This window comes from Sturnira hondurensis, unplaced genomic scaffold, assembly GCF_014824575.4.
Source record: "Sturnira hondurensis isolate 20B ecotype Veracruz unplaced genomic scaffold, ASM1482457v3 Scaffold0009719, whole genome shotgun sequence".
NCBI lineage: Eukaryota > Metazoa > Chordata > Mammalia > Chiroptera > Phyllostomidae > Sturnira > Sturnira hondurensis.
Window position 1 is genome coordinate 16,870,140 of NW_028082350.1, and position 27,626 is coordinate 16,897,765.

A 27,626-nucleotide genomic window follows, 5' to 3' on the forward strand; every position below is an offset into this window, starting at 1 on the left:
ATCTAATTTTGAAAGTCTAATTGCCACAAATTGCCTTTTAATCGCCAGAATGCTTTGGACCCCACGCCCCACCCCCAGTGAAGAATTCCTGTTGCTGAGAAAAAGGCAGGCAGCCCCTGACCTGTGCAGCGGGGCCTGACCCTCAGGGCTGGTGGGGCTCCCAGCCAGGCCACGGCCTCTCCTCTGGGACCTCACCTCACAGGACGTGGACGGCAGACAGGGTCACGTGATGGTGATGGGAGGCCACCCCTGCTCTGTCACTTTGTCTGAGCAGGAACAAAACCCACCTGCATACCAAAGGTCCCCCTCCCTGCCAGTGCCAGGACTGACTGCCACTGTCAGTGGCAGCTTCCCCTGGACCTGGGCCTCCCTCCCCGTAGGTGAGATTGGTGAGGACACCAGTCAGAGAAGGGTTAACCTGCCTCCTGGCCCAGCCAGTCCACAGCCACGTCCCACTTCCCTCCTGGCCCCTTCCCCAAGCCCCCGACCACAGCCCAGACCCACAGCAAGCCCCCAACACCCTCCTACAGCGTCCCCCTGCTGCCCCGACTCCCTCACTGCAGTGGGCAGCAAGCCCTGCTCTGTCAGCTCCAGGCCCTCCGGGCAGCCTCTGGCACGAGGGTGCGGGCACCTCCATGTCCCAGATGGGGAGCATTGAACTAAGGCTGGGTGGGAAGGAACTGAGAGAGCGATCAGGTTCTGCTATAAGTCTGTGTCTTAGGGTTTCTAGGCTTAGAATTGTGTTTTTAATTGTTTTCAGTAAATTCATCTAAACCTGCAAGTGTTTTATTAAGTCTACTTTTTAGAAATATTTATTTTTAGAGAGAGGGGAAAGGAGGGAGAAAGGGAGAGAAACATCAGTGTGTGGTTGCCTCTCACAGGGCCCCCACTGGGGACCTGGCCTGCAACCCAGGCATGTGCCCCAACTGGGAATTGAAACCAGTGACCCTTTGGTTCACAGGCCCATGCTCAATCCACTGAGCTGCACCAGCCAGGGCAACATTCTACTTTCAAAATACATTTGATAAATAGTTCCCCTTTCAAGTATAAAACATATTTTTTCTACTCTAGGTTTAGTAGCTCAACTGATTAAAGATCCTATGGCTCTAAAAAGAATTTGTTCTTTTAAAGATTCTTTTTGTTATGCTTGGGAACCAATCTTCTTTCTAGTTGAGGTTTTAAATTAGCATTTAAATTAGTGGCAAGTAATATCCCTGTCCTTCTGTCAAAGATAGTCATGGATCAGTATTTCTTAAACATGGTATTCCCAACTCTAACCTGTAAACGACGCTTATTCTTTCTTTAATTACCACTTTAGGTGATGGCATGTTCAACTGTTGGGGCATCAGATTCCGGAAGGAGGCTTTGTCCCATCCATTCGTTTAGTCATCTCAGGGTGTCCTCAGTCAGCCTTTTATTACTCCAGGGGTGGTGGGAATGAAGGTGTGCTGACACTCAGCCCCCCCCCCCAACTAAGCACAGTTAGGGGTTGAGTCCCCACCGCACTCTCCCCCAGGGCGAAGCCTGCTGGACCGCCACTGCCTCCTGAGACGCTGCCCTTTCCCAACTACTTTTATTTGGAAAAGAAAGGAGGCTTTCGAACAGGCAGATGGAAGGCCCGCTGGTTGGGGGTTCTGCCTCCTGGAAACATGTTAATGCCAGGTCCCCGAGGTCGGGAGGGATTAAGCACACCCCGTCCCTCGCGCTCTGGCGGACTGGCCGTTTGCTCCACGGCTGCGTTGCTTCCCGAAGGGCGCGGCAGAAAGACTGGCGCGCCTTCCACGTGCCCTGGAACTGGGAGTTGTAATTGGAGATATCCAAGGAACACGGTAGAAATGGCACACTTAAAGCTGAGTATGTTCTGATGTGCCTTTCTTACAGAGGGGCCTGTTCAGGGCCCTTTTACGGGCCTCCGGAAGACGGCGGCTCCGTAGAGCAAGGCTGGGGTGAGATGGAAGGGGCGCCGTGTCCTTTCAGGGGCGCAGAGAAAGGCTGAGGAAATGTGCTGTTAAAAGTTCACAGAATCCTACTTAAAACTCTAATGTATGTCAGTAAATCAGTGTGTATGGTTTTCATAATGCGCTTCCCGAATTTTTTTCATTTTTCCAATTTAATTGTTTGGACATGTTGAATTACTTTTTGAGAGAAAGAAGCAGTTCGCCCTTTGTAATGGTTTCCACCGCTCTTCGACTCCAGGGCCAGAAACCTCTATTAACCCCGGACTCAGCGAGCCTCCTGTGTTCGGATCCGGGACTTTCGCGAGTTCGTTTGCTTAGCAAGGCCCCACGAAGAAGAGGACACTTTGTCTCGGGTGTGGGTCGTATCCCCTTCTTCCTCACCTCGCCCTGTCCGGACCAAAGCTCCCGGGTTTCTCCGGGAGGGAACCAGGAAGCCTGGCGTCCAAAGGCGTCCCGGCGGTTGAAGGGTTAAGGGAGCGGCTGGAGGCAGCCGGGCGTTGGGGGCCCGCGAGCGGGGCGCGGGGGCAGGGGCGCCGCGGAGCGCGCGCGCAGACCCTCCAATAAACACAAAGGAGGGCCTGGGGAATAGAAACCCAAATCCACTTGTAATCGTACAAGAGATTCGGGCATAATTACTTGAGCAACCTAGATTAAGATTGATGAGCCTTTAAAGTGGCGCTTCAGATCGACCGCCTCGCCCTTTGGAAAGAAAAACCTCGTGGAGCCGAGGGGGACCCCGGCTCCGCAGCGGAAGCTGCCCGCCGAGCCCCCAGCCGGGCCTCGGGCGGGCTCCGCGCCGGGGCGAGAGGCGTAAATTGAGCGAAGGGAAAGCTGAGCGCTCTCCTGGCCGGTGGTCACGCGCGGGGGTGCAGGCCGGCACGAATACTGAGCGCACAGCCGCCCCTCTAAGCGCGAGGGAAGCCGGCCGAGCCCGCCCCGTGCCTCCCGCGGCTGGTTCTGTGCGGACGGCGGTGGTTTCCTCGAGCGCTAGTCCCCGGGAGCGCGGCCCCTCTCGGGCCTGCGTCCCGCCGCCGGAGTGGCCGTGGCCATGGGAGCCGCCCTCCGCGCAGAGCCGCTGCGGAGGGCTCGAGCCGAGCGCCCGCTGAGGATCCTCCTTTTCATCGCTTTTCTGCGGGCGCTTCGGCTCCTTTGAAGGCTGGTGATGGGGCAGTGGAGGGGACTGTCGTGCGTCGCGGCTGCGGAAGGACACACGTTATTTCTGATTTCCTGGTCTGTGGCCTTTGAAATCCAGGGCCGCGAGGAGCGCCGCCCCTTTGGGGGTCGTTGTTGAAGGAGCAGCCCAGCAGCCCCTCTAATCTAAGTCAATGTTCTAACTTGTGAGATGCGGAGCGTTCCGCTCCGACTCGGGTGCGCGGGCTTCGAAGTCGGCGCCTTCGTAGGCGCAGTGCAAACGTCTCTGTGCCGCAGCTCGGTCCCTCTAATCTCAGGAGTTGAGAAATAGACCCTGTTGAACCCTTTCCTGAAAATCGTTGTGTTCACATGTCTTACAATTTCATCACTTTTTGACTGATTCTCGGTGAGAAAAATCACTGCTACAACCCCCCCAATTTTTTCTATATAAGAAATGCAATTAATGTCCGTGTGCGCGCGCGGATATTAATACTCTCCCTGCGGAATTTCTCTCCATCCTGTCCGGCTGCTGCCCAGCCTCCCGCCCAGCCCTCGGGGAACCTGCTGCCGCCGTTCGAGCTGGAGGATGGCCCGTTCCTGCGGGCGGGGCTGGCCGCCTGGGCTCTGGGACAGCCGGGGGCTCCTCGCGGAATTGGGCCTTCCGGAGTCCCTCCGGTACTTCCAAGTCGGTTAATGACAGCGCCTCACCAACCGCGTAGGATTTCTGGGAGCAGGTCGTAGTCCCGCTTGCTAAGGGTCAATTATCCGGTTTCCCGGCCTCTCCGGTTTTTAGAGAGTATTTCTCTCTAGTCGCCTGGTAAGGTAATGTGTGCACGCCAAGAGACCTCATCTCAAGTGAAAGGAGGCACCGTTTTTTAAATGCATCTTCCAAATTAAAAACCCGCGGTCCTCTTGTGGGAGGAGGCCCGAGAGGGTCCCGGGACCAGCCTGACTCTGGTGCCCTTGTCTTCCAGGCCCCGTGGTTCTCAGCACGCCTGCCCAGCTCATCGCTCCCGTGGTGGTGGCCAAGGGGACTCTCTCCATCACCACGGCCGAAATCTACTTCGAGGTCGATGAGGACGACCCCGCCTTCAAGAAGATCGACACAAAAGTGAGTGCGCTCGATGCGGATACCGCGCTGGGGGCTTTGTGGCCGGAAGTGGTTCTCAGTTTTGCTGGGTTTTAAATGGCAGTGGGGGAGGGGAACAGAGTGCCGTCTTTTCTAATGGGAAATAAAATGAATGAAGAAATAACCCAGGCTCTCGGTTGAGGGATTTTAAATCCTCTGTCTCCAGAGCAGGCCCATTTTAGCAGCCCGTCTGAGTGGCTTTGTGTGCGTTCGGGCCGAGCCGGCAGTTCAGCCGACTGCTCGCTCCTCCCTGGGGAACAGAACCCCAGGCTCTCCGAGAAGACCAGGAAGGGTCTCAGGAAATTTCTCACCGAGATCGCTTTTAATTTCCAAAAGTGTAGATTGCAACGTGAATTATTTTTTCACGGAAGGGTTATAAGGAGGCTGCAGGGAGGGGTCGCCATTTAGGTATAAACTCATTTCCATTATTACATCCATTTTTCATTTGCTGAAATAGGAATGAGTTTTACCTGTGAATTTCAGACCAAGAGAAACTGATTCTCGCGGAAGCTTTGGCCTAGAATGTGTATATTCTCATGCTCAGATGCTTAGAGTTGGTATTGTTCTGTGGGTGTGAGGTCAGAAAAAAATATTTGGAGGATTTGGAATGCATAAACATTTATTTGCTCATTAAAGCTCATGTAGATTTTAAAACCGAGTATTTGGGATGCTCTGCACCGCTTCTCTCTTTTGCAATTAGTGTTTCTGTTACTTGAACCTGTATGTGACTGCAGTTTGCAGAGTTTTTCCTGAGGTTAAAAACTCAAGAACAGAAGCTGGATGGTCAAGGATCATTTTACAAAGATCTTCCTTTAAAGCAATTTTCAGAGACATTTATTCTAAAATAGGGAAAGACACATGCTCCCGTAGATCCAGAACTGTATTCTTTAGCATTCATTTTATTTAGAAATAAAGCCTCATAAAATGCTATTTGTAGAATAGCCATTGGGATTCTAACATTGACCCCCAGCTGAATGGGCCAGCCACCCAGAGGCCGAGAGTGGTCAGCCCTGCGGGCACTTGTTGGTGTGAAAACCCCCTTTCACCTCTGACTCCGAGAGAGCTGAGTCTCACAAATGAGAGCAGATACAGGGCATTGGCTCTCAATCATTTGAAGTTTGTTTTTATGCTTTTATCATTAGCTAGCCCTGTGAAATAAAAAGAAATTCTGGACTTCTGATTAATTTATTCAGCTATTAAACACTGCCTAGAATAAGGTCTAGGTGAGAAACTGGTGAGAAATCATCTTCAGTCTACTGCATGGTGGTTTTCATGCACAGATTTCAGATTTGCACATGACTTTGTTACGTTCATTTTCCGTGAGTTCGTCTGGTTTTGGACTCAGCAGTGTTGACTGTCCTGACCTTTTTTTTTTCCCTTATATCATCAAAAATGCTACAGAAATACTAATCCCAGAAGAGCATTCTCTCCTTGGCAAATTTAAATTGTGTCTGCGATAGAAAGAAATAGTCTTATAAATAAGTTGGAAACCGTGTTAATCCTTGTCCTCGGTAGCTCTACAAAAGCATTGTGAGGTTTCATTGTTAATGATTTTATTAACGTCTCAAAATGTTTAAAATATTCAAGCGGTTCGATTTTCAAAGTGAAGCATTACATCTCTTCATAGAAAAACAATTTAGAATGAGACACAACAACTTTTATTTTACCTCTTTATTAGCTCCTAATTAAATAAAAACCAGCAACAAAAATTAAAATCTAAATCACAGAATTATCCAGTGTATTTCAAGTGCATTTTTCAAATATATAATTCAGATATTCAAGCGTTATTATATACGCTGAATTCAAATATCTTTGAATATATTTAAATAACATTTCAAGTATACTTATGGAATGTTAGAAATAAAACAAGCAATATATGTGAAACAAAATGTAAACTTTTTAAAGTTCAGACACTTTCAAAGACAGATAAAAGTACCAAAAGGAAATCTACCTTTAAATGGTATCTTTGTTAGTGGAAAACGGCTGGAAGTATCCAAAATGGCCATTTAACTTCTGTTCACCAAATCACAAAACACCAACATCCACACTTCAAAGACAAGGTGAGATCACAATATTTGTTACACATCAAAATATACATTACACTCTCCAGAAGGCAGATCTCAACGTGTTTGCTCACAGACAGGCGCACCTGAGCCACCAGGTAGCTGTAATCCGCTGCCGGACAGGCAGCCTTGCCTGCGGTCTTGCCTTGGGGGCGGGCTGCTTTTCCAGGGGTCACGGTGCACTTTTCAGGGAGATAGGAAATCCTTGGCGAGGAAGTCTCGAACACTTGTGGGCTGGGGTTCGCCCTTTTCTGCTCCCCCCTCTGGCTTCTCTGCCCTCGGAGAGGCGGCCGAAGTGCTGCCTGAACCCCGAGTCCCTCCTCCTCCTGAAGGAAGAGATGGTTTGCGCTGTCAAGCGGGATAGCAGTGGGGATCGGACAGGAAGCGTCCACTTGATGCGGACTCCCGGCAGAGTCCTCGCGGTCCCGCTGCTGGTCGCGCTGCCCTCTAAAGTTTTTCCAAACTTTTGGGGTTGGTGAGGATCTCCCTGGCCAGCCGCCACGTCTGCTTGGCGGCGTTCTCCAGCGCCGAGTGCGGCTTGCCCTGGAACAGGTCGAGGTTGGGGAGGAAGTAGTGGGGGCAGCGGCGGCACTGCAGGCAGGAGATGAGCTGCAGCAGGATGCCGTTGAGCCGGTCGCCCAGGCAGGACTCGTCCCAGTCCGACTCCCGGGGGTGTTTCTCGCACTCGTAGGAGACCAGAGTCTTCATGTGGTAGTTGTTGAGCGGCTGGCCCGGCAGCTCCAGGTGGCGGTCCCGCAGGGTCTTGAGGATGGAGAGGCATTTCTTCCGGCAGCCGCCCATCTGCAGGCGGTTCTCGGCCTCGGCGAACTGCAGCACCCAGGCGTCGCTCTCGGCCGAGCTCTGCTTGCCGGCCAGGGAGTGGCACTCCTTGGACAAGAGGTTGAACCCTTCCGCTTTGACCTCCGCCACCCGGTTGGGTCCCGGCCAGGGGATGTGGGGAAGCGGCCAGTGGGCCGCACTCCGAGGCCAGATCCCCGTGCACTTGAACGCCGGCGTGATCTGCACCACGTACCGATCCCGGATACGCAGTTTCACTTCGCTGGTGTCCGCCACCATCTTTACCACGTCCCTGTAGCTGCATTTGTCCACCGCCTGAGCCACCAGCGTCTGGAACCGGGACCGGATCTTGCGCGCGGAGAGGTAGCCGGAGGCGGTGATGAATTCCACCCACAGGGACATGCTCCTCTTGCGCCCGTCGCTCAGCTTCAGCACCGCGCAGCCGGGCAGCGAGCCGTCGTCCACAAAGTTGAACACCCCCATTTGGTTCAGGTAAAGCACCACCTCGAACTCGGTGGGCGAGATGACCTCCAGGCCCTCGTAGCGGTTGTCCATCTCGTTGAGGGAGCTGATGAAGCGGGGCTCCTGCACCTCCACCTCCTTGAGCACGTCGGACACGACTTTGCAGACTTCGCGGATGGTCTTGGCGATGGCGGCCTTCCGGGCCTGGCATTTCTCGTTGTAGTACTTGTTCAGGTGGTACACCAGCTTGGCCTGGGCCGCGATCATGTTGGGGCAGAGATCCGGGTTGTACACCGGAGTCTCGCAGTAGGCCGTGGGATCCAACGCGGCTGCTCGAGCGGGAGCCAACTTCCTGCAGAAACGGCCGGCGCCCGCGGCGTCTCCGAAGCGGTCCCGGCGCGCCGCCGCGGGGGTCCGAGCGGCCGCGGTCCCTCCCGGCGTCTGGGCTCCCGGCCGCTCTTAAAGCGGAACACCGCTCTCCCTGCCCTTTCTCTGCCTCTCCTCTTCCTCCTTGAAAAGAATCCTGGTGGGAGAGGAAGGCGTGGAGAGATCCCCTCTCGGTTATAAAAACAAAAGTTGCGCTGATACCCAGCACAGGTCTTCCAGGAGTCCCAACAAGCAGCCCGTCCCTGTTTATTTACACTTTCCGGGAGTCATCGTGCGTGCAGGACTGGGGCTCGGGCAGAGCAGAGCAGCGCCGAGTGTGTGCGGGGTGCGTGTGCATGTGGATGTGTCAGAAGAAGCTGCTGTCGGGTTGTCTCGGAGCCCAGATGCACTCGTGTGGAAATTATAAAGGCAGGGCCAGGCAGGCTGGCGGCCAATCGCCACTGGGCTCGTCACGACAGCCTCCTTCAGCTCCAGCCCGGCTAATTAATCCCCCTCAAGGAGAGAGGCACGGACCGAGGTAGGAGGCTGCTGCCGGCAGGGGCCCACGCAGGCCACCTAGACAGTTTTGGGAATCAGGAGGGCTCGCTCAGCTCTGGTTTGCTGGAAACATATTGACGGTCTGAAAGGACTTGGCAGAGTGGTCTCTTCCGCGCTGAAGACCCGGCTTGCGTCTGCTGCCGCCGAGCTGCGAATACAGGTGTACATTGGAGTGGTCAGCCATCCATCAGGGAGCGAAACGGGGTTTTCTGAAACAAAGTCGCCCACTTGCATTTAGAGGAAGCTCAGTACGGTCTGTTACTCCTTGACGTCTTTTACAGTGCGGGGCGAAAGTTGGCGCTCTCGTGCTTACGCAAGTCGGCTTTCTGGGCATCCCTGTGCGTTAGGGTGGTTTTTAAAAAAACGCTAGGCAGTGTTCTAGTTCTGTTCGTTCCTCATTTGCAGTTGTTGAAAGAAAATTATTGCTAAGTGTGTTAGACGTTGTCTGCCCCTGTGTAAGTCAGGGTTTTTAGAAAGGGTGTTTAGGAGGCCCCTCCCCCACCCGCAGCCCCTTTGTGCTGCGGTAGGCGCGCCCGGCTTTCCTCCCGGGACACGAAGTTTTGTGTGCACTCGCAGGAACAATCCGTGACCTCCGCGATGGGGAGAGTTTCATGTGCACTCCGTGAGCTGTATGTCAGCGTGTGAGACTCAAGGAAGGTCGTGGACAGGGCCCTGCTGGCAGAGGACTGTCCTGGAGACAGGCAGCTTCCGGCGTTCTGGCTTGTTGGGCGTTCACAGGGGTAGGGTCCAGGGTGTGGCTCCTCTCCTAAGTGCCCTTAGTGCTGGCCTGACGGTAGACTTACACTGTCATGCGAGTCTGTGTGATTTGATTCGGGGGAAAACGGTTAAGATTGTAAAAGAAGATTAATTTGCAGCCATCCAGGTTTTTTAAAATTAAATAGCATTTTGGGGAAAGTTAGAAAGACATCAACATTTCTAACTTAAACCCTGAAAGCAGGAGGGGGACCCTGACTTACGGGGAACCTTTGTGGAGGGAGCCGGTTTTGTCCTTGGTGTGCAGGAAAGGAAAGAGCTACTCCGCAGGGTGGTGCCCTGCTTTGAAATAAAGCCCAGGCCGGTTGTAGCCGCCCGCCTTTCCTTTAGATGCGGTCTCTTCCCGGTGGAGAACGTTCCCAGCCGAACCCTCTAACTCCTGGGAACAGGTTTGCAAACACTGTTCTTTCACGGCCCCTTTCAACAAGATCTTGTTGTGGGGGGGGGCGGGTTTTGCTCCAGCTTTCGACCGGGGGGAGTGGCGGCGCACTGTACAGCGTCACAAAGCCACCCGTTCTTGACTCTCGTCATCCGAGAGTGACAGCGTATGGTCTAGATTCAAATAGTCGGTTAGATTGGGGGCTGGCGGCACTGATCAGCCCTGTTCCCGGAGAACCGCCACCCCCGCAGGGGCAGGACTGGGCACGCCCGAGCAGCCCCTCCCGGCTGTGCCGGCGTCTCGGGTGAATGCACCGCTACCTTCTGGCCGTGGGGAGAGGGAGCTAATCCGAGCGGGAGGCCCTCGGCCACTGAGCTGAAGACCGGCCTTGGTCTCTGGGGAGAAGCCCCCGCCGTTTTTCACCCGAGGCAGGTCCCGCTACTTCCCGCTGGCCTCTCGCCCGCTGCTCCGCACTCCCCGGCGGGCCTTGCCTCCGTCTGCTCCCTGTCCCGTAGGCTGTGTTTCCGCGAGCGGTCCTTTGAAAGCCTCACTGGGCGTGCCGGGTTTCTCTTCCTCCGCTGAAGGCCTCGGTCTGCCCACGCACCGCTCAGCCCCGGGCCCACGTGTGCTCGAAGCCGAGCAACGCTTTTTGGTTCCCCAGCGCGCTCCCTCTGATCCGGCCAGAGTTTCTAGGCCCAGCGCTCACCCCCCAATTCCGTGGGCCACCTGCAAGTACCCCGGTTACCGAGGACAGGGCGCAGCATGGGACGCGGAGGCAGAGGGGCCGTTGGGGGGACCGTGGCGGGGCTGTCCGAGAGGGTCTAAGGCCAAGGACGCGAGGGGCGCCAGGCCAGCCTCGCTGGAGCCAGGCGCGCAGGTGGCGCATCTTCCGGGCTCACTGTGCGACCTAATTGGGTTAAAGCGAAGCTAAACACCCAAGCACTTTGTGCAAACTAATTGGTGTAACCGGGGCCTTTTCACTAACGATTTGCACTTTGAAGAAGAAAAATGGATGGTGAGAAAAGAACTAAGAAGCTCGTTAGCCCTCCTGTGCTCCAGGGAAGTGAAGTCATTCCGTCTGGAGGACTCTGGGCGGGCGAGCTGACGAAGCGGCTTCCCGGGCACCCACCCCGCGGGGCGCGGACAGTGATTTACATAACACTGGGCCCCGCGGCCGCTGTTCCCACCGTGCGCGAACCCGGCGCCCCGTCACACTCCGGTGCCCGAGCTCGTCGCTGAGACTCTCGGTTTTCTGTTACCCTGAACACGTGAGATGAACTGCTTTCCGCGGCCGACTCCTTCCGGGGATGGCAAGCGCCTCTAAAACTGTCGGAGGGAGTTTAAAATGCCTCTCCATCCCCAAGTCCAAGCTCTTCGGAGGCGTGTGTCTCCCATCCCTTCTCTTGTACTGAAATAACTGAGGGAGGAGCTCACAGAGTCTAGTTTTTGTGGAATTTCATCCTTTTCAACCAAGGCTTTAGAGATAGGCTTGTTTTGTGGGAGGAATTGAACTATTGTATAGTGAGACATTTTTTGACCTATTGAACTAATTATTTCACGTGATTATGTAATATATGGAGATAGCTTAAAATAAATTTATTTACATAGGGGAAAACTTCCTAAAACCTAGAACAACTCGAATGATACCAGTCTTACTGGTATTATTGGTTTTTTTGCAATGACTGTAATCTTCAGAATAGAGCTTGTGTGTGGCGGGTCGCCGGGATATAAGCGTTAATTGTTTTCATTGGAACACTGTGCCGGCTTGTGTGACCTGAACTAAAAATGGAACGATAATTGAAGAGAACTGACCTAACTGAAGGAGGAAAACACGAAGAATCTCACGATTTAATGATGGTTTGAGGTGCTTATATTTGAAGGGCATTTGGAATTTTAAGGTCTAACCAATTTGACTTTTTCATTTCATTTACTTAGTTGAGGCAGCCTTGATTTAAAAGATAGCCACCATTTGGGGGGGGATCTAAACACTTCACAAGCTCACCATTATAACTTTTTTGTATTAACAAATATAAAACAATTAAATACTGTGATTTTTAACATGTCAAAGCTTTCAAAATGACAATGGCAAAATATTTCCCCAACATGCTATTTCCTAGGCAATTTACCCCCATTCTGTAAACCCACCTTTGTGATGGGCTGCATAAAGTAATGCATAAACAGTCACTTTTTACGTGTAAAGGAAGGAACAGTGGATTATGTGGAGAAATGTAGGAATGCAAGGTTTTAAAGAAAATACTAATTTAAATTTGAATTACATGCTCATAAATTTCAATGATCGTGACCTTTCAACTAGAGAAACATATCTGTTAGTTCAAGGACGGACCGCACACACATGTTCAATACTCACAAAGATGTGTTTGGTGTTTTTTCATTATCTGCTGGCTGCTATTCTGTTCACAAGTATTCATGAATTTAAAGTTTTATTTTTTAATATGTGCTTATTACACTGGGGAGATAAAAAGAATATGAGGTTGAGTTTATTGAATTATTTATCCCTACTGCTGGAGTGGCTTTGAAGGCTCATTGTAAGCATCTGATTTCCACCCCCTCCTCTTTTTTTAAAACGCACTCTGGCTATTTCATTCTGCCAGACACAATATATTTCTTCTTTTTACACCGGAGAAATTAAAGACAGATATTTGTGCAGGGTTTTCTTTCTGTGTCGCATTAAATAAAGTGAGATCGCGGGGGGTTCTGGTAACCTAACGTGGCGGCGTCTCCCCTTTCTCCCGTAGGGACAGAGTCGCAGCTTCGGCGACTCCTCAGAACAGTTCCACTGTGATACCAAGTTCAGGGTCAAGTAAAGCAGAGGATGCCGTCACCCCACAGTTAGACCCTATTTTGTTTCTTCAGCCAGAGCATCCAGAGAGGAGCAGGGAGTTTTTTAAACTGGTTCCTTAATTTTCCACAAAAACATTTTCTTAGTGCTCAAACTAAATGCCATCTAACCCTTTCCAGACGGGTGAGGATACTGGGTGGGGCTGGTTGTTCGTTCACTGAGAGTTGGGGAGCGAGCGACGATTCCACTACTGCAGCTCTTCACACACCCCTTAGAAAGTTGGGGTCACCTGCCCAAACCCCGAAAGTCACTTCCCACTGTTCGACGCCAGCCTGTGTTTTTTATTTGGACATTGCAGACATGGTCTGACGGGATCCACGGGCTCCTGCGGTCCTCTCCTGTATGAGGAGGTGACCACCAGGCCTGCTTACCCGTCGCCAGCCTGGGTCCGTGCACTCCGCACCCAGGGCCACGTCGTGGGCCCTCTCAGCCCACAGGAGTTCCGAGCACGTGCAGCAAACAGTGCCCTCAGACGCGACCAGAGCCTGTTACTCGGTGTGTCCGTGGTAGGTCATCCAGGACTCCACGGCTCTCGCTCCCGTCCCCACTGCCCGCGATCAGGCCCCTGAACATCCTTGTGACCTTGAGGTGAGGGTCTGGTCTGGAAGTCCTTGCCTTCGAGTGGCTGCGTGTCTAAATCACCCCTGCTATTTCTGTCCCACAGTTTGCAGCTGATTTTTTAAATGAACAAAGCAATTTTTCTAAACTAGGATTTACTTTTTTAACGATCAGTAACTGGATTAATAATATAAAAGGGTAATTACCCTAAATTAATAAAAAACACTATTACCTTTTATCATGTGTATCATGCAATAAAATAAATGATTTATGGAAAGGAGGAAATTAGGTTATACACAGGAACTTCCTCTCTAGTGGTTATTACATGTGGACACAGAGGTGACGCTGTGTATCTGAGACAAGATCACCTCAGTAATGCTTCATTTCTTCCTATAGTTATTCTCACTATTGTAATAATGTTTTATTATAACAATGTGTACTATTTCTTACAAACACGGTGCTCTGAGTAGTGGTTTGTCAAAGACACCAAGTCAGAAGCCCCGGGCGCCTGCTCGTTGGCCTGCCTGGCAGCGGGTCACTGTGCCACACTCCTCGCTCTGATCACAGCGTGAAGGGTGTGGGGTCGGCGAGACCACAGTTCTCATAGCAAGTTGTGTCTCCTTTGACACAGACAGTAAAGGTTATTCTATTTTTCTGTGGATCTTTTATTGTTGAAGTCAGGTTTATTCATGCACAACTCGCACACGCTAGTGTTCTGTGGTTTTTCTCCCCGTCCGAATGTGCCATCTCATGAACTCTGAGAAAGTGATACAACCACATGACATCAGTCTGGCACAGACACAGAATATTTCTATTGCCCCAGAAAAAGTTTCCTCATTGCCCCTGTTTGATTTTTTATTTTGTAAATTTTATGATTCATTTATAAATGTCTGGGTGTTTTTAGTTTTCCATCAAAAAATCTTTAGACTGAAAGCACCTTTATTCACTCCCCTAAGGATTTACTATTTTGTCATGCTCCCAACTTCAGTTTTCCTCAGAGCTCCTGCACTGCGGTAGAAGCGGACAGAAAGTGCCCTTTCAGGGTCCACGCCCCAGGTTTGCAGCGGGGGTTTTCCTTACAGGGCATTTAGTGGGGACATCCGCGACACTGGTGCCCAGCAAAAGATCCGGTTTGCAGAGGAACCCCCAGTGTGTGTGTGCATGCAGGCATGGACACACACACTAGACTTGTGCATGCAGCGCACAGTTTACACGCCAGCGTGCGTGTTGAGAAACGGGCCTCTCATGTGAGTTAGCACTGACAACACACTAGTCACGGGGCTGGCTTCACGTCACTCGGAAAGTAAATCTCTCAGTGTTTCAATTGCATTTCACTCCGCATTTTCAGAAAACTGATTCTTCCTTTGTCCCCCAGTGTTGGGGGACAAGGCCAAGGAGTTTATTAACGCTAATATTAACATATATGCATTCTTAGAAGATGCACTTCTAATTTCATATAAATATCCAATGTCACTTAAGTTTAGATGGTTATAAATATTCCAACAAATTCTTAGATTGCAGGCGTGCAAACATTTTTATTGATAATGATGCTCTTTTAAGTATTCTGCCTTTTTACAACCTGAAATGGTGCATCCAGTCTCCTGTTTCTTCCCCCAAGTATACAATTACTTAAGTGCTTTCTGTTTTATATCTTCATATGGCAATTACAACAGAAATTTTAATGCTGTGCATGCTTACAGGCCTATTAAGAAGAAGTTATTGCTCTCCTAATAATCCTAAAGCATTTTAGGACACGCACTCTATGGTTCGCAGAGTAGCCTGTGTGTGCAGACTGAAAATACGCCCGCACGCACCCAGCGTTGCCGATGGTGAGAGAGGGAATGGGCCTGCGTACGGTTTCTGACGTTCTTAACCCAGTGAAAGGAAACAGCACTGAATGCGTGGTTCTGCCACCGCCAGGATGTGCTCTCACTTCTGCTACTTTGTTTCATAACAACCCTTAGGGTTTTCAGTAACACCTTAGAGGTTGCGGCTACATGGATTTTAAAATAATAATAACCGGACATTTTGACGGTATCTACCCAGTCACGTGTCCTATGACAGTTCCGAAGGTCACGAACTTTTAATTGTGAGACTGAGAAGTTTGAAAATTGCTAGACGTTCGTCTGTGTAAGTTAAAGCCCACTGCTTTGTCATTCACAAACCGGATGTCCCTGCACAGATGAAAAAAAAACACCTTTCTTCCTTCGCACCGCAGACCAGGGTTCTACTCCTTGTAGCCTAAACCTGTCTTTTAAAACAAATTGCATAACTTGCTGGGGTGAAAAAAGGGGGTTTAGGCACTTGGGTGTTTCTGTTTCTTCTGTGCCAGCAAACCCGGCCTTCATCTGTGTCGCTCTCCACGCCGCGTTAGCACAGTTGTCCCCAGCGTGCGCCTGCCGGGCGCAATTTAGCCACGGGCATCTGCAGGCCTTGTGGTGATCAGTATTGCAGGCAAAAGCCATATGTGTTTAAATAAAAAAAATCTCTTTATTTCATTTGCTGTTTTAACTGGATGGATAACTTTTGTGCCTGAAGACAGAGGGAGAAAAAATACAGAAATAATTAATTGCCTCTATTCTCGCGGCAGCTCTGTTCCCCCTCCAACGTGGAATGCTTGTCAGCTTTCCTGATAAATGACTGCATGTATTTGCATAGATTTTACATTAACACAAAAATTAGTTTTATTTGTGGAAAACTAGTTTACATAATAATATAAAAGTGAGCATTATTGATTATGTTTCCAAGCATTGATGATTTTTAAAGGGAATGTTGTTACTTCTAAAGATCTATTCAACCTATTTCTGAATTTGAACTTCTTTTTTGCTTTAGATAGCTTTGCATGAACAAGACAGGCATATTTATTTAAAGTTTTAAAAATTCTTGTCTGGATGTGTTCATGTTCAAAGGTTCTGATTTTAAGGTTTTGGTGTGGAATATTTTAAACGCTCATCAGTTATATGTACGTCATCTCTGTGAACGATGTCGATTTCATATTCACGTTGTCAAAGGACAGCGTCCTGCGACGTTTTTACCGTCAAATTCGGAGTGTGCCTGAGAGCCGGTGTCTCCATCTTTGGCCTGTCTTCTGGAATACACTTCATCGGTGGATCGCCGTAATCCAGGATTGAAGCACTGCCCCTCCGCCACGCTGTGTGGGTGCCGGGAGCAGCCCCTCCCCCCGAGATGCGCATCCAGCCTGCACCCCGGCATCTGGCTGTCTGGAGGCGACCTGCTAATTATGAGCCATCATTGTCTCCCCCGTGTTGGGGGAGATGCAGATGTGTTCGCTGCCCTTGGTTCCATCCCAGAGCCTCCATAGAAGATACTCGGTCCTCAAGAAAACACTACACCCAGTGGCACTAAACCCAGTGTCTGCACTTCTGGCTGGGGGACACCCCGGGTGCCGGCTGTCCCCGGGTGCCGGCTGTCACAGCCCGGCTAATGATGACAAATCCGCCACTCCCCGCAGGTTGCATAGCTGGCAGGCCATGGGGGAAGGCCCCCAGACCACCTCTCTCCAGAGGTGGCTTAGCCTTTTTCCCTCGTGTCAGGACGCAGGGGTGGGCCATGGTCATTTCTGTGTCTGAGTCACAAAAATCAGAGCCGTGGCAAATGACACCGACTCACGTTTTCTGATTCTAGGGTTTTTGTATGGTCTCCAGTGCTGTACACTTGGAGGCTGCGACATTCTCAAGTGAGATAGTCCAGGTAACAGACAGTGCACAGCCACGCTGGAGCTCTGGGCGTGACTCAGGTAGTGTGAGTGTCGGAGAAAATCCTCCAGACTGTCCAGGCCAGAGTCAGGCCCGTAAAATGGCGGCGGGGGGGGGGGGGTGTCTTTTCTTTCTCTTGAGTTGAACGGTAGAACCCCTCTCCCCCTGCTGTGTGGTAGGCCCAGCCTGTCCCCAATGAAGGGGCACAGACGTCGCTCTCTAAGAGTCTGGGTAGCTTAGAGAGCGGTTGTTGGGATTGTGGTCTGTTGTCAAACCTGAGCTTTCGTTCTACATTCTCACTTTACTCCATGGAAACTTGTTTTTGTGTCATGAGACATATATCTACGCAGATGATTCAAAATAAAAACGAACATCATTAACAAATGAGTACCATTAGCCACCACGTGGTTGGGGAGAGGGGTGCATTGCCTGTTAAATGAGGTGATGTGTACTTCCCAAGTGCAATGTTGGGTTCCCTTTACTAAGGACTTGCACATGCACTAATACATCTGATACGTAAAGGAAGTTTTTGAGTTGAGAGAAATGGGTGGTAAAAACGGAGACCGCTGCCCTGGCCCATGTGGCTCATAGGGTTGGGACGTAGCCCCGTGAGCAGAAAGGTCGTGGGCCGGTCCCTGGGTGGGACACTGCTCAGAGGCAGTGGGTCCGGATCTGACCAACGTTTCTCTCCCTCCCTTCCCCCTTCTCTGAAGTGGATAAGCATGTCCTGGGGTGAGGGTAAAAAAAGAAAAAAGAATGGGGACAATCACTCGATGAGTATTTAATCTCTTTTAATCTGCGCAGCAGATACTAGTTCCCGTGAACAAATAGGCTGAGATTAGAAAGGTTCATTGTCCCAACGAAGGTCCCGCTGGCCATTGCAGAACCAGGCCTGTCTGCCTTCAGTGGCTCTTAGTGTTGCAACACTGGGACCCATAGCACGGGAGGCATGTACACATGCATGCACACACATGTGTGACTGTGTGGGTGTGCACGCCTACGTGTGGTTGCGTGTGCATGCGCACGTGTGTGCGAGTGTGTGATTGAGTGTGTATGCATGTGTGGTTATATGTGCACATGTGCGTGTGTGTCTTGTCTGTTCCTGGGTGTAGCTTTGAGCAGCTGCTGTTGGGATGTAAGTGTTACTCTGAAAAGAACCTCCAGCTTAAATTTATCTCAAGAATATCGTCGTTTGATGAGATAGAAACATCAAGTTCTTTATAAGAGGCTTTTAAGGTATTGATTGATCACAGGGGAGAAACTGGAAACTATGTGCATGCTATTTAATGAATATCAAATTGAACTAATTCACCTAAAGGACCACTTCATTGCAAACCCTAAGATTATTGGGACACGCCATCGTCAAATGGATCAAGTGGTGAAGAGAAACAGTTACTTCAGCAGTCACTTGAGTAAAAGCACCTTTATACTTGTCCATTGTAATATTTTATAGTATACTTTCTTTTATAATACTTTTGTACATACAAGTTTACTCTGTGACCTTTCCATGGAAGACACGCTGAAAACTCTCTTTTATCACAAATTCGAATAGGATTATTCCCAAGAAAGCTACGTGAAGGCCAGCTGTTTTTACTCCCTGCTAAATGTCTCTTTGGCAAAGATACCGTGCTGGGGTTTCTTTCAGTGGTACATCTGTCATCATAAATGTGCTCTCTTTATGCACTTGAATTTCAGAACTCTGCTTGCAATTACTGATCAGTACTAATGCTTAATAATTTGTAACTATTCCACTGTGTATACAAATACATGGAATGTGCAGTGAACATCACATTACAGTGTACTATGAGTCAGGGCGGGGGAGGATGGGACTGAGGGTGGGCGCCCACCGCACCTGCCGCCCTGGGTGAGAAGCTCGCTGTCTGCTCAGAGGGCTGCTGGCACTTGCAGGTGGCTCTCACTAAGAGGAAGCCCTTCCTTTCAGTGAACCCAGAGCTTTCCCCTTGAAAGTCTCACCCTTTGGTGCCTGATTCTCCTTCTGTCTGATCCTGCGCTTTTCACAGAAGTCAGTCCTTTGAATTGAAGGCATTTAAGAGTTGATGAGCTCTCGGCCATGACACCTGGAGCAGACTCCCAGTCCCTCCGCGTTGGGGACCTGCCCTGCACTGTTTCCTCCCAGGGTGGGGCCTGGAGTTCATTACTCCCAGGGTGGGCCAGTGAGCTCAGAGCAGAGGGGCCTCCTCAGGTGGGACATGGCCTTAGCGGCTCTGGGCGGGGCGGGGGGGGGGCGGCTCCATGACCCTGCTGGTACGTGCTGGACTGTGTGTCAACAAACCACAAGTACCTTTTTTGTTCAAAAGTGTGTTACTGGGGTTCTAAGCGCATGACTCTTCTCCAACCTGTTTTATAGTGCTAGTTAGCTATTTCTCCATGGTTTGACTTATAATAACTAGTTATGTATTGTTTTGAATGTGAGTGGGCAAGCGTAATAGTTTTTTCTTAAAAATTGTTATAGGCCACATATAGAACATCCATAGCAAAACAGAATTTAGCTGTAACAAATTTACTGTTTTCTGCTCAGCCTGGGTATATGAAGAGGCTGATCCACTGAATAAGATCTCTGGGTAGATTAAATTCACTAAATATTGCCCAGCCTTTGTATAGTTTCTTGCCCTGCCCTTCAAATACTAGTTGTTATGGCTCCGTCAATTCTATAAACTAATATCCCCATTAAGGGGATATTAATGGGGATATCCATTAATAAAAGTATTAATGGGGATATCCATGAATAATTAACACACATTAATAAAAGTGTGAAGGAGACACTTTTTATATGTTACATATGTATCAACTTTGCTTTGTCAATAATTTTTTTACCTACAAATGGAATCTATAGGTTTCCTGTATATTTGAACAATGCACAGAAAGACTAACGAACTTTGTTGTAAGTGTGGTCATAGTTTTGCAGCATTATTGGGAGTCCTTTCCATCTTGATTCGTGGCTCTACTTTTTGATGGGGACATGAGTTTCTACGTGATGTGGCATGAAGGGCAGTAAACGCTTCTACAAGTGTGGGATGGGGCTGAGGTCGGTGTGAAAGCTTCCCGAGAGGCCCCAGGAGCCTTCCAGGTCAGAACGCAGTCTGCTCCATTGTCTTCCTCGGGAGCAGTGCACAGAACAGAACGTGCAGGACCCGGGCGCAGGGGAGCCAGCCCCTGGGCAGCGCTCACGCTGGTGGCAGACGCGCCCACTGGTGGCTGTGCAGTCCCAGGTGACCCACAGCCCCAGTGGCTGATAAACACAGAGTGCATTTCTAGTATTTCACTGTGAATTGTGGGAAAAAAACACACCTCTTACCTTTCTGGTGTGTTTATTATTTTAAGGCCTTGGGCATATGTCTTCGTGGGCCATGGTCTTTGTCCTCAAAGGGGACGTTTCATTAATTTATTCATCACGGCCATGACGTGTAGGTGGCGGAACACAAAGACAGCCGGCCCCCGCGCCGGCTTTCCTGTAGCCTAGGTCTGGGATGGGGAGTAGGAGGCCCAGGCGGGCATAAAGAGACCCTCCCCAGCCCACGCCGCTCCATCTGCCTCGTCGGGCGGCTCCTACAGCAAGAGACGTCCCCACGTGCGTCTGAATGCACAGGCAGTTGCTTGGTGAGCTCTCTCTGCATGTCACGGAGTTGATAAGTCGGCTGCTCTATTGTGCGCCGGTCCCAGCCGGGCGAGCGCCTCCTGCCCAGCACGTTGCAGGGCTAACGAGGTCCCTGAAGCCTGGCGCTCCACTGGCTCGTCCTCTGCGGGATGTATTCGGGTGGTCTGGTCCGGCTCCTCGCGATTCCCCAACTCACACGCTAGGATGCTTGTTTTTTCCCTCGCGGCGTGTTGACACAGTTTCTCTATTTTTATGTTTGTTTGATGGGCATTAAAAATAAATCAGGTGTTTGAAATGCTGCAAACTACATTCCGAAGTAGAAGTGTGTATTCTGGGTTCAGGCCCTGGGCTCAGGGGAGTGCTCCTTACCGTCTTTCTTTTTGGTTGATCATCTCAAAATGTTGGTGGCAGAGAAGTAATGGGGTAGCAACCCCTGAGTAAGAAAAGACTCTTTAAAAAAACTTGATGCTGGGAAATAAAACTGACAAGGAAAATATTAGAAAATTATTAACAGAAGATTCCTGTTTCTGAATTAGGTTTTTCAGAGAAATGAAAAAAATTTTTTTTACACCCGACCAGGTGCCCCCTGTGTGGGAGCTCAGTGCTGACCACTTGGCAGCCTGGTGGCCTGCCCCACCACCGGGGAGGCCTCCCCTTCCCATGGGCAGCCGCTGCCCCCTCCCCCCCCAACCCACGGGCGCTGGTTCCACAGTGGCACCCCCTGCTGCGCAGTTGGCATCCGGTGGCTTCGGAGGGCGGGCTGAGGTAAGGCCCTGACGTCACTGCAGGTGGGCAGTTTCGTAGCCTAGGTCCTGCTCCCTGTCTGGCTGCAGAGAAACCACAACGGACTCCGTGGAGAACTGGGACTTCACCTGTGGTTCCCAGTGTTTACAGTCACCATTCTCTAGAACACAGAACACAAGGACCTTCCGGGCCGGGAAGCACTTGGGTGCCTGCCCTGAGACACCCACACCATGTGGGCACCAGCCACACCGCCCCGGTGGGGACCTCAGAACTCACTGGAGAGCCTCTCATCTCATCACGAAACATGTAATGTCCCCTCTGATAAGGTCTAGCCTGAACTCACACCCTGACCTTTAGGGGTCAGAGCGCGTTGCTCTCCCCCTTACTTTGCCCCTGTGTGGAAGTGGGCCGGACACCCCTCTAACTCGTCCTTGACCCTGGGAGAAAAACGCTGCAGGGCCACCATCATTGCTTGGGTCTTGAGAACACCTCTTGTTTTATTGTTCAAGCTTTGCGTTTTTAAAAGTGACAAAGAATGAGCCAGTACAGTTACTCTGGACTTGTGATGACTGCTCGTCTCTGCTACCACACCTCCAGCCTCCGAGCGGCACCGGGAGGCAGAGGCGTCGCTGAGCTGCTGTTGGGATGCAGCTCACAGACGTCCAGTGCGGCTCCGGGGTGATGAAGCCAGGAGTCTGCAGAGCTGACGCTGGTCGGCTGGCCCTCGGCTCCCTTCTGGCCCCCGCACCCCACACCCCATCTTTGGCAGACGCTCGGTCCAGCCTCCTCTCCCCAGCGTCAACCACAGTCCCGGTCGGGCCACCGACATCTCTTAGGGGCACTGCAGACGTAAGAGAGATGCCCCGGCTCTTTCCTCACCCCTGGCCTGCGGTCCCCTTCCACTCGCTCAGTAGCCGGCGGCGGGTTTGTGGGAAGAAGAGCGCATGGGGCCACACCTCCCCCCATTCAGAGCTCCCCAGTGGCTTCCCCTCAGCACAGAAGTCTGAGCCCTTCCACGACCCTGTCTCTTAGCCTCCTGACACTGCCCACCACTGTCCCTGTTGCTCTTCTGCACGGAGCATGTCGTCGTCACCCGTGGGCTTGCTGGTCCCCAGCCGGTCACTCTGCTCCTGTGTCTGAGAGCCCTTTCCTCACACGCCCCCGTGGGTCACCCCGCGGCTTCTCTCCAGCCCCTTCTTCGCCTGCTTTTCCCTGTAACTTAGCACCATCCAACACGCTTTCTACTGCGCGTCAGGATGCTGTCTCCACCCCCCGTGGAAATGTGCGCTCTCTGTGCGGGCGGGGGGGGGGGGGGCGTCTCTCCATCACAGCACGGTGCCCAGAGTCCCGCAGAGCCCGGTGCACAACCGTGGGTGAGGGGGAGGAAGGGAGGTGCCAGGGACTCTGCGGACTCCGCGCGTCCGAAGGCTCCTTGCTACACGCAGTTCGCCTCCTTGTGCACAGAGCACCGCCGTTCTCTGTGCGGGACCCACGCAGAAAACTGTGCGCAGCAGGCAATGGGGTGGGGTTTCCCTGCGGCCCCCACAGCGTCCTCTGGGAGCAGAGAGGCGTCCGAAGCCCCATCTCCTAAGGAGCTGAGGGCAGTGGAGGCCAGGCAGTGGGGACCGGGCTGACAGCCCAGGGGGACGCACCAAGGTGACCAGTAAGCACACGAGCGATTGGAGAACAGGGAGCCCATCAGGTGGCGAAGGGTGCTCCGAGGCGCAGGTGCTGCTGTCTCATGTTTGGAGGTGAGGAAGTGGAGCTCCGAGAAGCTGCGCAGGGGGACCCCCCAGCTGGAGCCGGGGTTCAAAGCCACTCTGTGCCCGGGCCCGCTGACTGTTAGGTGGCGCTCACTACCTCCGTAGTTTACCCTCCTGACCTCTTGTGTCGCCCACTGGGTTGCACCATTACCTGACTCCCTCGCCTCCCTCTCTGACCCCTGAATGGGAGCGAGGGGTTTAGCTTCTTCCTGCCTTGGGGGCCATCATCTCACGGTGGCTGTGTCACAGCCACAGCTGGTGGTGCGACATCCTCCCAGGCGATGTCTTCCAAGCCGGTGCCCATCACCCCCATGCGTCCGCGCCTCCTTCCTCTCTGGGAGGAGTCGGAAGCCCTCCTGAGGGCTGCTGTTCCTCCTCTTCCCTTGGTTTCTGTCATTGGCCAGAGCTGTTGTCCTCGTGTCCCAGGTGCGCCATCTTAGCTGTCCCCAAGCCTTCTTACTGTGTGCCCCTCCTCTGCCACCCTGTGCCCCGTGCCTCACCTGCCACCATCAGCCTCAGTCCATCCTCGTCATGTTGTTCCTGTAGCTCCATGTCCGTCTTTCCCTTCTCCGACCCGTCACAAAGAGGTGGCAGGGTTGGCCTGCTCAGGGACCACTTCTGTGATGCTCGTCAACTGCCCCAAAACCATAGGTTGACTCCGTGGGAGGGAGGAGGGCGGGGCCGGTCGGATGGCGGGGGGAGCCCCTCCTGGCATGCAAGCACTGCGCTGTCTGGTCCTAGCGGTTCTCCCGTTAGCGTGCGACAGCCACCCTCGCCTTTTCCACTGCAGACGAATTCTTCCCCACACACAGTTCTTCCTCTGCCTCTCCACCCATCAGAACCGCACTTCTCCCTGAGATCAGCTGTATCCTGTGATGGGCTTCCTAATCCAAAACAGTCTTCCATCCTCACTAATCTTGTACCATGTGACTTTTCTACCCTTGGTGTAGTACGGACAAGAGTCGTTAAAAAAAAAAAAACTTAAATGTGTAAATGTTTTTTGTCTCCCAAATGGATTCAGAATTTCTGGATGGTAACCAAAATTTTACCCTTCCCTTTCCCCTCACCTGCAAATGCCCAGCATAGGGCTGTATGCATAGTAGATGATCAACATATCATTGTTGAATGATAAAACTTACCTTAATTTTAATGTAGCAGAAATGTAGACGGTCCCTGACCAGTGCCGCTCAGCTGGGCAATGCCCCGCCAAGGCCAAGGCCACCGGTTCAGTCCCTGGTCAGAGCATGTATCTGGATTGGGGTTCAGTCCCAGTCGGGCCGTGTGCGGAAGGCAACTAGTTGGTGTTTCTCTCCCTCTCTTTCTCCCTCCCTGCCCTGTCTCTAAAAATAAATAAATAAAATCTTTTTAAAAACAGAGGAGGAAGATGAACAGGTCTAGCAATCACAAAAAAAGCTGGCGGCAGCACTGAAAGAGGCTGTACCGAGGACAAATGGCCAGACTGCCTTCCCAGTCCTGTCTCCTCCAAGAGAAATACACTCACGTGGCCCATCGTGCCCACTAGACCAAGGGCTTCTGTTTTCTTTCCTGGTAATTATTAAAAACCAAAGTGTGGGTGGATGGCCTCCCACCCAGCCACTTCGGGCAGCCTCTGTCCTCTCGGTGCCACTGAGGGGCAGTTCCTGGCGCTCCCGGTGCCGCATGGCGCCACCAGTGCCCGTTTGGGACCTTCTGTCCTTGTCAGACAGATTCTTCCCTGAAGACCCTCGCTCTCCCCACAGTTGAAACAAGCATCTGTGTGTGGGAAAGTTAGGAGAGATTTGAAGTCATGATTTTCTGTGCTGCAATAGTCATGAGTTACGAAGTCTGTAGAATTCAGTATGTATACAGCACTATTTGAAAACTGTAAAATTGTAACCATTTGGCTGCTGGTGGGAAAGCTCTCTCATGTGGGGCCTTTGGGAGGGGCCAGTCTCCCAGTTTTCAGTCTTCTCCGAACGTCATTTGCCAAATGTCCCTGGAAACTCCTCGGTCTTCCTTAGGGTGGTGTCTGCACCTTTTCTCACCCCAGACCACCTCCTGCCCTCCGTCAAGCCCTTAGTGCTTTTTCTCACCACAGAAAAGTATCATGAGTCCTGGAGCGATCTCCCAAACTTCAGAGCCCTCTCTATGTAGCTGCCTTCTGGATTTTTCCACCCGAAAAACCCAGGGTTCATGGTTAAAACCAAACTCCCCACCTTTAGAAGGCCTGCTTCTGCTCCAGTATTTCTGTGTCTCCGCAGGCACAGTGTCCGTCCCCCAGCCCCCAGCAGGCTCTGCAGGGTGGTCCAGTTGCAGCGGACTCTCTGGCAAGTCTCCTTCCCTCTCCTCCGTGGCTCCCTCTCAGGGCACAGGCTGGGCACTGTGTCCTCCCACCCTAGCTCGCACGGGGCTCCGAGGGAAGAAGGCCAACGGGAGGAAACACTGTGCTCACGAACAGGACCAACAGGTTCATCCTCGGGGCTTCACTCTGAGAGCTCCCCCACCGAGTTCTCAGCCCCCAGCATCGCCCCAGCACTTCCCCTCTGTCCTCGCTGCTCAGTCCTCAGCCCACTGAACTGCCACTATGTGCTCAGGCATTGTGACCCACTAGCCCGAAAGTGCGGGGGAGGAAGGGGTGGCCCCGCCAGGCACAGCGGAGAGCGCAGGAGACATGCAGTAAGCTTCCCATAGCCAGTGACAGGTCAGGCGTTCTGGCCCGAGCCCCCTACGAGGCGTGAAGTTCCCAGCATCCAGAGATAACTTCCAGGAAGCACCGCAGGGACCTCTTCATTGCACTTGAAGGGGCCCAACTAGATGAGCAGTGCGAGCCGGCAGCCTGACCTTCGCCCCAGGGTAAAAGAGCCCTTGGGGCGGAACAGCCGCGAGGAGTCCAGTCGGGACTCGGACAGGGCCGGCTGAGCCCCCGAACCTGCCCGGAGGGAAGCGAGTGCGCCTTCCGGTCCAGGACCGCGTCGCAAGGTCACTTCCGGTTCAGTGCTCCGAGTGCACGTGAGGTCGTTGACAAACAGCTTTATTGTCAACAGCTGGTGATGCTGGAGTTTATTTAAATTTATTCTTGTACCCGGGAAATGCTACGCTCCTTAAAAATACTCTGAAATACACACGAAAGGCTGTTTAGGGGTCACCCCCGGTCTACAGCCGCTAGGGCCGACGTGCCACCAGTGCTGCCCAAGGGCCTCGAGGGGGGGGTGGGGTCAGTCCCGTGTGCTTCCCCGCGGTCCGCACACCTGCCCCAGACGCCGTTCCTTCCGGGCCTCGTCATCGCTCCGCCCCCTCGGGTGGCACAGACGGGGAGGGAAAGCCCAGGCCTGAGCTCCAGGCCCTGGGGTCCTAGCGGCTTGCTCTTATGCAAATGAGCTTTGTGGCCTTGATTAACGAGTGCATTTAACCTTTCTGTTCAGTTCCCTGACCTACGTGATGAGGAGGCTGGAGCCGATGATTTCTGAATCCTCTTCCCATCCACCTCCAAAGTCATGGGGTTTTCTGTATTTATTTAACTTTGAGATCAGCACAAAACAGCAGTTTTACCTTCGGAAGTACAGGTTATCGCACGTGGCATATATATATTCCTGAAAAGGTAGCAGTAAATTATATTTTTATCATTTAAATTATACTTATGCTTGAGGAATGAATTATAGTTTATTCTTTCAGGGACACTTACAATGACTCTCATAAATTATGGTTTTATACTTTTATAATTCCTCACTATAGTAGTCTTTAATTCTTCATTATTGAGTGGTTACAGAGAAGGAGAGTGTATCAAAAGACCAGCTAAGAGTAAAACATCAGGGAAGTCTGTACTCGGCACCTGGTTCAACATTGTTAACACGGACGTGAGGACGACAGGGAAATGCTCACGTATGCTCAAGTGTCTTTGGTAAGCACACAGGACATAAGTTCTTTAAAAAAGAAACTTGCCTTCTGCTGAATACGGATGTGTTTTCTGAGCCCTAGATCTACATCTATGAAAATAACTAAAATAGGGATCGTTCCATTAAAAAAAGGATGTGTGGTGTTGCACCAGAACACGCCCAGTTCAAAGGCAGGCAGGAGGAGGAGCAGACAGGCTGCAGCCCTGAGACCCGCAGGAAAGACAGGGCAAGGTGGCGACGCATCCCCGTCAGCAGCAGCAGTGAAGGGGATGGGGCCAGTATACAGGGTGGTCAGAGAGCAGAGTGGACATGTAAAAGGGCAGCGGGCTCCGGCTGTGTGCCCTCTGCTCCCAGCTGCGCGCCTCCACTCTCTTTCCAGTCAAAGGCACGGAGAGGCTGAAAGTAAAGGGATGGGAAGAGAGACACTGTGCAAGCAGCAATCAGACTAGAGTTGGGATGGCTGTACTGATATCAGAAAGATAGACTTTTAAACTAAAGACAGACATTGGGGAGACACATGTAGGTATCACATACATACAATTATAAATGTATACATTCCTAACAACAAAGCCCAACATACATGAAACAAAAACCAAAAGAAATGGGGAAGTAGACAGTTCCTCAGTATCCGCAGACCTAACGCCCCCCTAGACAGGGCCAGCAGGTGCCCAGAAGACAGTGCTGGGAACCGTGCAGCCCTCGCAGACGTCTGTCGGCTGCTCCCCCCACGCCAGAACTCTTCTCCAGTGCACGTGTGGTGCTCTCCTGCCTGAAACATGCGAGGCCATTAAATAAGCCTCCGTAAATTTAGAAGGATTTAAATCACGCAAAGAGTTTTCTCTGGCACAGGGGAGTCACATTATAAATCAGTCTGTAGGT

General features: G+C 51.7%; 2 protein-coding genes across 6 annotated transcripts in view; one reads left to right on the forward strand and one right to left on the reverse strand.

Moving 5' to 3' along the window:
* NBEA (neurobeachin) overlaps positions 1-27,626 on the forward strand; it is a 465,797-nt gene that overhangs the window by 314,767 nt on the left and 123,404 nt on the right. For 4 of the 5 annotated variants that reach the window (XM_037057645.1, XM_037057647.1, XM_037057648.1 and 1 more), the window contains one exon: positions 4,064-4,200. In XM_037057645.1, coding sequence (XP_036913540.1) covers positions 4,064-4,200 — 137 coding nt within the window. Of the gene's footprint in view, positions 1-3,603; positions 3,846-4,063; positions 4,201-27,626 lie in introns of those variants that run through there. The other variant, XM_037057649.1, reaches the window with a different exon arrangement.
* MAB21L1 (mab-21 like 1) lies at positions 5,717-12,353 on the reverse strand. Its single transcript, XM_037057651.1, has one exon. The coding sequence runs from the start codon at positions 7,806-7,808 to the stop codon at positions 6,729-6,731; it is 1,080 nt and encodes a 359-aa protein (XP_036913546.1). The 5' UTR covers positions 7,809-12,353; the 3' UTR covers positions 5,717-6,728.

Excerpts from the sequence above, each read along its gene's own strand:
- MAB21L1 (XM_037057651.1), bottom strand. The coding sequence starts at position 7,808 with ATGATCGCGGCCCAGGCCAAGCTGGTGTACCACCTGAACAAGTACTAC.